The sequence below is a fragment of the Eleutherodactylus coqui genome, chromosome 2 (assembly GCF_035609145.1).
Source record: "Eleutherodactylus coqui strain aEleCoq1 chromosome 2, aEleCoq1.hap1, whole genome shotgun sequence".
Classification (NCBI taxonomy): domain Eukaryota; kingdom Metazoa; phylum Chordata; class Amphibia; order Anura; family Eleutherodactylidae; genus Eleutherodactylus; species Eleutherodactylus coqui.
The window spans coordinates 202,757,704-202,767,275 of NC_089838.1; the positions used below are offsets into that span (position 1 = coordinate 202,757,704).

At 40.6% G+C, this 9,572-nt stretch overlaps 1 protein-coding gene across 1 annotated transcript; it reads left to right on the forward strand.

Moving 5' to 3' along the window:
• Positions 1–234: 234 nt before the first annotated feature.
• On the forward strand, positions 235–9,204 carry LOC136610723 (uncharacterized). Its single transcript, XM_066589934.1, has 6 exons — positions 235–737; positions 2,495–2,964; positions 3,671–4,304; positions 6,214–7,295; positions 7,965–8,598; positions 9,045–9,204. The coding sequence occupies exons 1-6, from the start codon at positions 337–339 to the stop codon at positions 9,046–9,048; spliced, it is 3,225 nt and encodes a 1,074-aa protein (XP_066446031.1). The 5' UTR covers positions 235–336; the 3' UTR covers positions 9,049–9,204.
• Positions 9,205–9,572: the final 368 nt, after the last annotated feature.

Sequence of the window (9,572 nt, forward strand, 5' to 3'; positions counted from 1 at the left end):
CTACACATACATACCATAGTAGATTAACAAGGTACCAAATGTATTAAGAACAATTCTTTATCATGCTTCTAAAAATGTGCCCAAAATTATATTTTTATTTCAGATTATAAGAAATACAATATGATTTCTGACGAAGATTACTACTCCCTTGTCAAAGGTGTCAGAAGCCTAGATTTCTCTGGGATCAGTGTGCCATGTCAGCTCCTTCTGACTGGCGAAACAGCGTTCCCAGTACTAGTGAGTCCTGAAAATCATGTCCTTATTGCTGCTTCTAAGTACGGAACAGGACGAGTAGTGATTACGAGCCATGAATCATACTTGGATGATCCCTCGTTCATGGATTTCCTGAAGAATGCAATATCTTGGCTTAAACCATCCTCAAAACATGTAATTGGTGTTGATAACAGCTTGACCAATTTGGAGAAGACTCTGTCTGGGTCTGGGTACAAAGTGGAGAAGACCTCTGGTCCAAGGCATGATTTGGGAGTACTCTGTATACCAGGATATGATGACAGTCAGGCTGGAGAGATTGTATCCTTTTTGAGAGAAGGAGGCGGTCTTCTTATCGGAGCCCAAGCCTGGCACTGGTCCTATAGCCACACGCAAGATAATGTTCTGCTCCACTTTCCTGGAAACAAAATAACTTCTGTTGCTGGAGTGTATTTCACTGCCAGATATGGAGAAAATGGAATTTTTGATGTGAGTGACCACATGCCAAAGACACCTTGGTGCCATGCGTAAGTACACAGACTTCATAATGAATGTAATTATCTGGAAATATAGATATTGAGGTATCATTATATTAATCCCCCAAGGACCAGGCTGTTTTGTATTTTAAGGACCAGACGCTTTTTAGGAATTTTAGCCATCTGGTAGATTTACTGCCCTATTTTTTTTTCTTTTGCTACCAAAATTATTTTTGCTGCGTTTTGTTTTTGATATTGACATTCTGATATATAATATGTATGGTTTTGGATTACAGCGAGCATACGGCAGCGGTTTTGGTTATTTTCTTTCTTCTATATAGATTGTTGTTATATTCTGTAATTTTTTAAACTTATTTATGTGATTATTTTTTTTTACTATCTATGTCCCCCATGACGTCACAAAGGACCTCTGGGGGACATTCACATGTTTTTTTGTTTTTTTTTTTGACATTTTTCTACTGTAGCTGGGGCATTCATAGGAGTCCCAGTTACAGGAAAAAAAAACCCTGCAATGACAATAGTCACTGGCAGAGCTGATCAGGGTCTGATATGACCCTGCAGCTCTGCTGTAGTAGGGAATCTTGGCGGTCACGTGACTGCCGGCTCCAGTAGTGGAAGAAGCACTTCCGCTTTCACTTTTTAGTACATATCGCTCATTAAGTGATGTGTACTTAACAAAGGAGGAGGCAGAAAGGGTTAAAACACACTCCTTTCTCCACCTCCGGGTTATCAGCTGTGACTAGCAGCTGACAACCTGTCCTGCTTCTGATTGATTTCAGAAGCAGGAGGCTTTAATCCCATACGTAAATTTACATACCGCTGGGCTTTAAGCTAGGCGCCATATGCCGTAAATTAACAGCGCCTGGTCCTTAATGGGAGAGCCCAGTGACAAGGCTTTTATCTACCCCGCTATCTCCTCAGATGCTGCACATGATATCACGTTCAAGAGATGTGGAGATAGTGGTGTAGAACCATGCTTCAATGTTGTTAGTCAATATGCACCGCTGGCTATGTATGTGGACATTTGTGAGATGTCATTTATTGGAGTCTCCACACAGGTGTCCAGCTACAAAGTGCCAGACTGAGTACTGCTGTATCCATAGCAACTGAGGCCATGGGGGTTTGTGGGGGGTGTAGTCTGGCCATAATCCCTCATTCAGCTCAGAAGCCATGTGACTGATCACATGACAGTGACATCATCACAGGTTCTGGCAGCACACGAGCTAAGTATGTGTACATTTGTGATGTGTCATTTATTGGAGTCTCCACACAGGTGTCCAGCTTTCTCACAACAATTTACAAACTGCCAGACTGACTACTGCTGTATCCACAGCAACTAGGCCCACAGGGATTTGTGGGGGATAGAGTCCGCCCATTATCCCTCATTCAGTACGCAAGGATAAACGACCTGTGATGACGTCACCATCATGTGATCAGGGGTGAAGCTTAAAGTCAGTAACTGACATTCCCAGGCGCTGTCAGGCTCTGCATTTAACTCACACGTCATAAGTGAAAAGACGGACAAGTGGTCGTTAGCACTTTGATGAGAGGAAGAATTCTGCTGTATGCAATGCTATTCTTCTTGTCAGAATGAAGGATACCACAGCTGACTCAAACAAACCCCATCATAATTTAAGGGAAATCCTTGTGCAGCTGATACAATACTATGTTATGGTTTTAAAAGACTTATAGACATATTTGGAAATCTTGGCTCCGGTCATCTCAGTGAGTTAAGATGTCTGTTACACAGTAGAGTATTGATGTTTCTTACTTATCTCTATTTACAGTGTGGACTTTTCAACGGACATAAAGAGTCTTCTGCAAGGTGTTACCAGTCTGGACATCAGCAGGGAAAGTATTCCTTCAGAACTTCTGCTTCATGGGCCATTGACATTTCCAGTTGGAATGACTGATAACTCTCAATGCTTTGTTGGTGCTGCCTTCTATGGCCGAGGCCGTATTGTTGTTGAGGCACATGAATCCCTTGTATCTAAATCTGAACTTAAGACTTTCACTATAAACACAAGTTCTTGGTTAGACATGAGCAGAAAGGGAAAGATTGGCGTCAATAAAGAATTGCAAAACCTAGGTAATCCATATACACCAGCTAAAGTGTATTTACCCCAAATCATTAAAGAACATTCAGTAGAACACAATTCCAAAGAAGCTCTTATTATGCAACAACCACATGAACTCGGATGTCTGAATTATCAGGATGATGCCTCCGCTGCAGTGGAAATTGATGCCACATACTTAGGTAATCTATTTACACCAGCTAAAGTGTATACTTATAATAATGTTAACCCATTATTTATCAATAAAGTAAGCAAACATTTATATGTGCCCGAAAATGGTGCCTTTAAAAAATACAACTTATCACCCCCCAAAAATAACCCTTTAATTCCCTGCGCAACCCCGTACTATAACGCTTTACCATCAACAATCAGAGTCTCCCCCACCTTAAAAAACTTTGAGGACAGCCTGAAAACCTACCTCTCCAGGAGAGCTTATAACCTAAAGTAACATTGCTGGTACTATACATGTTCATATCAACATGAAAAATGTTCACTCCAACACAATAGACTTTGTTCCAAACTGTGCGCCTTTCACTTTATTTCTTCATATATTGCCAAGCAGCCACCATTTTCTCCCCCAGCTCCAACACCATGTCCTACTCTTGGTTTTACCCACCACATCAAATGGCTTGCTAACAAAGTGTCCATGTGCAGTCCAATGTGAGTTGTGCGCAAGTATCTCAGGCTCAACCCGCATATGCCCGTGGGAAGGGGCCTATAGTGGTACAAATATTCCACTCCAGCAGCTGAACTACAACTCTAACATTATACATACAGATATACATCTACAAATACATACCATAGTAAATTCACGTATAAGCAAATGTACTAAAGATAATTTTTAATCATGCTTCTAAAATTGTGTCCAAAATATCATTTTTATTTCAGATTATAAGAAATACAGTACGATTTCTAGTGAAGATTATTACTTCCTTGTCAAAGGTGTCAGAAGCCTAGATTTCTCTGGGATCAGTGTACCATGCCAGCTCCTTCTGACTGGCGACACGGCATTCCCAGTACTAGTGAGTCCTGAAAAACATGTCCTTATTGCTGCTTCTAAGTATGGGAAAGGACGAGTAGTGATTACGAGCCATGAATCATACTTGGATGATCCCTCGTTCATGGATTTCCTGAAGAATGCAATATCTTGGCTTAAACCATCCTCAAAACATGTAATTGGTGTTGATAACAGCTTGACCAATTTGGAGAAGACTCTGTCTGGGTCTGGATACGAAGTGGAGAAGACCTCTGGTCCAAGGAATGATTTGGGAGTACTCTGTATACCAGGATATGATGACAGTCAGGCTGGAGAGATTGTATCCTTTTTGAGAGAAGGAGGTGGTCTTCTTATCGGAGCCCAAGCCTGGCACTGGTCTTATAGCCACACGCAAGATAATGTTCTGCTCCACTTTCCTGGAAACAAAATAACTTCTGTTGCTGGAGTGTATTTCACTGCCAGATATGGAGAAAAGGGAGTTTTTGATGTGAGTGACCACATGCCAAAGACACCTTGGTGCCATGAGTAAGTACACAGACTTCATAATGAATGTAATTATCTGGAAATATAGATATTAAGGTATCATTATATTAATCCCCCAAGGACCAGGCTGTTTTGTATTTTAAGGACCAGACACGTTTTAGGGATTTTAGCCATGTGGTAGTTTTACTGCCCTATTTTTTTCTTTTGCTACCAAAATTATTTTTGCTGCGTTTTTTTTTACCATGACATATAGTGCTATTTTTTTTATATCTTTTTCACTGACTTTTTATTCAGTTTGTTAGTTTTATTGGCGGTAAAAAGCTAAAAAAATGATTTTGTTAAGATTTAAAGTCATTTTTTTATTAGTATATTTATGCAAAAATAAATTATGGAAATGTGTTCCTCATTTTGTTTCGAACGTTCTGATATATAATATGTATGGTTTTGGATTACAGGGAGCATACGGTGACGGTTTTGGTTGTTTTCTTTCTTCTATATAGATTGTTGTTTTATTCTGTAATTTTTTTTTTACTTATTTATGTCATTATTTTTTTTAGTATCTATGTCCCCCATGATGTCACATAAGACCCCGGGGGGACATTCACATATTTTTTTGTTTTTTTTTTATTCGAAATGTTTCCACAGTAGCTGCGGCATCTATGGAAGTCGAGTCCCATTTACAGGGCAAAAAAACCTGCAGTGACAATAGTCACTTGCAGAGCCGGGTCTGCTACAACCCTGCAGCTCTGCTGTAACAGGGAATCTCGGTGATCACGTGACTGCCAGCTCCTGTACTGGAAGAAAAACTTCCGCTTTCACTTCTTAGTACATATTGCTCATTGAGCAATGTGTACTAAACAAAGGAGGAGGCAGAAAGGGATAAAACCCACTTCTCTCTCCTCCTCCGAGTTATCAGCTGTGACTAGCAGTTGACAACCCGTCCTGCTTCTGATTGATTTCCCCAACGTAATTTTACATACCACTAGGCTTTAAGCTATGGACCATACGCCAAAAATTAACAGCGCCTGGTCCTTAATGGGAGAGCCCTGTGACAAGGCCTTTATCTACCCCGCTATCTCCTCAGATGCTGCACATGATATCACGTTCAAGAGATGTGGAGATAGTGGTGAAGGACCATGCTTGAATGTTGTTAGTCAATATGCACCGCCAGCTATGTATATGGACATTTGTGAGATGTCATTTATTGGAGTCTCCACACAGGTGTCCAGCTACAAAGTGCCAGACTGAGTACTGCTGTATCCATAGCAACTGAGGCCATGGGGGTTTGTGGGGGGTGTAGTCTGCCCATAATCCCTCATTCAGCTCAGAAACCATGTGACTGATCACATGACGGTGACATCATCACAGGTTCTGGCAGCACACGAGCTAAGTATGTGTACATTTGTGATGTGTCATTTATTGGAGTCTCCACACAGGTGTCCAGCTGTCTCACAACAATTTACAAACTGCCAGACTGACTACTGCTATATCCACAGCAACTAGGCCCGCAGGGATTTGTGGGGGATAGAGTCTGTCCATAATCCCTCATTCAGTACACAAGGATAAACGACCTGTGGTGACGTCACCATCATGAGATCAGGGGCAGAACTAAGAGTCAGTAACTGACATTCACAGGTGCTGTCAGGCTCTGCATTTAACTCACACATCATAAGCGAAAAGACGGACAAGTGGTCGTTAGCACTTTGATGAGAGGAAGAATTCTGCTGTATGCAATGCTATTCTTCCTGTCAGAATGAAGGATACCACAGCTGACTCAAACAAACCCCATCATAAGTTAAAGAGAAATCCTTGTGCAGCTAATACAATACTGTGTTATGGTTTGAAGAGACTTGTAGACATATTTGGAAAACTTGGCTCCTGTCATCTCAGTGAGTTAAGATATCTGTTACACAGTAGAGTATTGATGTTTCTTATTATTCTCTATTTACAGTGTGGACTTTTCAACAGAACTAAAGCTTCTTCTGCAAGGTATTACCAGTCTGGACATCAGCGGGAAAAGTATTCCTTCAGAACTTCTGCTTCATGGGCCATTGACATTTCCAGTTGGAATGACTGATAACTCTCAATGCTTTGTTGGTGCTGCCTTCTATGGCCGAGGTCGTATTGTTGTTGAGGCACATGAATCCCTTGTATCTAAACCTGAACTTAAGACTTTCACCATAAACACAATTTCTTGGTTAGACATGGGCAGAAAGGGAAAGATTGGCGTCAATAAAGAATTGCAAAACCTTGCCCAGATCTTGCAGAATGGAGGCTTAGCTTGTGTAGTGTCTGATTTAGTTCCCGGGCTCAGTGTCTACTGCTGTACATCTTACAATGATGGGGAAGCAGAAAAATTCCAGCAGTTTGTTGCAGAAGGAGGAGGTCTTCTAATTGCCGGGCAATCTTGGCACTGGTCCTCCTCCAATCCAGATGCAGTTTCTCAATACCCAGGCAATAAAATACTTAACAAACTTGGAATCACCATTCTGCCTAGGAGAATTGAGCAAAAAGTGTATAAAGCATTGGAACCTCAGGAAGCCGCTAACACATATCACTTCCTCAGAGCATTGTGCCAACTCTTGACGGATCTTAAGAGTGGAGCTGAGCCGAAACCACCTCTGAGCTCCTGGATGTCACAGCTTCAAAATGACATGGCAAGCTTTTTAAGATTACCAGAAAGTCCCTTTGTTTCTTCAATACGGCAAGAGCTTTTACATTTGGTGCAAGGATGTAATTTACCCAATATCATTAAAAAACATTCAGTAGAACACAATTCCAAAGAAGCTCAACAAGCACATGAACTCGGATGTCTGAATTATCAGGATGATGCCTCCGCTGCAGTGGATTATCAGGATGATTCCTCCGCTGCAGTGGATTATCAGTATGATGCCTCCACTGCAGTGGATTATCAGGATGATGCCTCCGCTGCAGTGGATTATCAGGATGATGCCTCCGCTGCAGTGGATTATCAGGGTGATGCCTCCCCTGCAGTGGATTATCAGAATGATGCCTCCGCTGCCACATACTTAGGTAATCTATTTACACCAGCTAAAGTGTATACTTATAATAATGTTAACCCATTATTTATCAATAAAGTAAGCAAACATTTATATGTGCCCGAACATGGTGCCTTTAAAAAAATACAACTTATCACTCCCAAAAAATAACCCTTTAATTCCCTGTGCAACCCCGTACTATAATGCTTTACCATCAACAATCAGAGTCTCCCCCACCTTAAAAAACTTCGAGGACAGCCTGAAAACCTACCTCTCCAGGAGAGCTTATAACCTAAAGTAACATTGCTGGTACTATACATGTTCATATCAACGTGAAAAATGTTCACTCCAACACAATAGACTTTGTTCCAAACTGTGCGCCTTTTACTTTATTTCTTCATATATTGCCAAACAGCCACCATTTTCTCCCCCAGCTCCAACACCATGTCCTACTCTTGGTTTTACCCACCACATCAAACGGCTTGCTAACAAAGTGTCCATGTGCAGTCCAATGTGAGTTGTGCGCAAGTATATAGTGGTACAAATATTCCACTCCAGCAGCTGAACTACAACTCTAACATTATACACACAGATATACATCTACACATACATACCATAGTAGATTCACATGTAAGCAAATGTACTAAAGATAATTTTTTATCATGCTTCTAAAATTATGTCCAAAATTTCATTTTTATTTCAGGATATGAGAAATACAGTACGATTTCTAGTGAAGATTACTACTTCCTTGTCAAAGGTGTCAGAAGCCTGGATTTCTCTGGTTTCAGTGTGCCATGCCAGCTCCATCTGACTGGCGACACGGCATTCCCAGTACTAGTGAGTCCTAAAAAACATGTCCTTATCGCTGCTTCTAAGTACGGAAAAGGAAGAGTAGTGATTACGAGCCATGAATCATACTTGAATGATTCCTCGTTCATGAATTTCCTGAAGAATGCAATATCTTGGCTTAAACCATCCTCAAAACATGTAATTGGTGTTGATAACAGCTTGACCAATTTGGAGAAGACTCTGTCTGGGTCTGGATACAAAGTGGAGAAGACCTCTGGTCCAAGGCATGATTTGGGAGTACTCTGTATACCAGGATATGATGACAGTCAGGCTGGAAAGATTGTATCCTTTTTGGGAGAAGGAGGTGGTCTTCTTATCGGAGCCCAAGCCTGGCACTGGTCCTATAGCCACACGCAAGATAATGTTCTGCTCCACTTTCCTGGAAACAAAATAACTTCTGTTGCTGGAGTGTATTTCACTGCCAGATATGGAGAAAAGGGAATTTTTGATGTGAGTGACCACATGCCAAAGACACCTTGGTGCCATGAGTAAGTACACACACTTCATAATGTATCTAATTACCTGGAAATGTAGATATTAAGGTATCATTATATTAAACAATGAACCTGCCATCATGGAAATGCTTATTTTGTATGCCTTATACATATTCTATGCATTGTGGGTAACCAGGACCAATTGTGGTAGGCACAGTGCTTAGCAAAGACAGACAATAACACCACATATAAAGCAGCAAACAAGAGAACAGTCTGTACTTATTAAGCTCCAAGAGAAATGGCTGTTTACAGACTACACAATATATCCTGTTTGGCTGAACGCTAACTAAACAGAGCAATGGTCCTTATATGGAGAACTTATCTTTGTCAAAACAACATTCCTCTACATGGGAAAAGAGATAACATTTGTTTTTTTTGCAATTGCAAATTATAAGAGCCATAATTTTATTAGCATAACAATTTCAATTCTAACCATGCAGATAACAAAAAAGAGAAGAGGAAATAAAACTGGGAAAATCAAAGAAAGAAGGACATTTTAAAGAACAAAGACAAAGAAGAAGGAAAGAGTGAACATTCTGTGTACTCTTGGATGATCCATTTGCTTTTGGTTAAGAGGGTTATCTCCTAGTTCTTCCACATACTAAGTGATATCACATTAATTTGATATGAGTTGATTTTTTATTCCGGAAGGAAGTAATAAAACTCTCTCAAATATTGAAAAAGTTCTATACTATGTATTCATTCAGATTACTGGCTTCTACCCAAACCATTTGAAAAGGGAAGTATAGCTTTTCCAAAAACAGCTTATACATGGCGGCCTGTGGGGAGTTCTAGGACTAAATTATTGCTTTTTTTGCCCTATTGTGCTTCATAGGGGACAACAGTGATTCGATAGGATTATGTGAAACATTTCACTAGTCTCCAAAAGCCTGACTCACCCCATATTCCCATAACAATGAGAGATAGAGAAACCTGCCCTGCCTCTCCACTCTTAAAACATGTCAGAT

Bases quoted from the DNA above. Each gene is read 5' to 3' on its own strand.
- LOC136610723 (XM_066589934.1), top strand. From the start codon at position 337: ATGGATTTCCTGAAGAATGCAATATCTTGGCTTAAACCATCCTCAAAA. The intron at 738-2,494 runs GTAAGTACACAG...CTCTATTTACAG, and splicing joins AAGACACCTTGGTGCCATGC to TGTGGACTTTTCAACGGACA. The intron at 4,305-6,213 runs GTAAGTACACAG...CTCTATTTACAG, and splicing joins AAGACACCTTGGTGCCATGA to TGTGGACTTTTCAACAGAAC.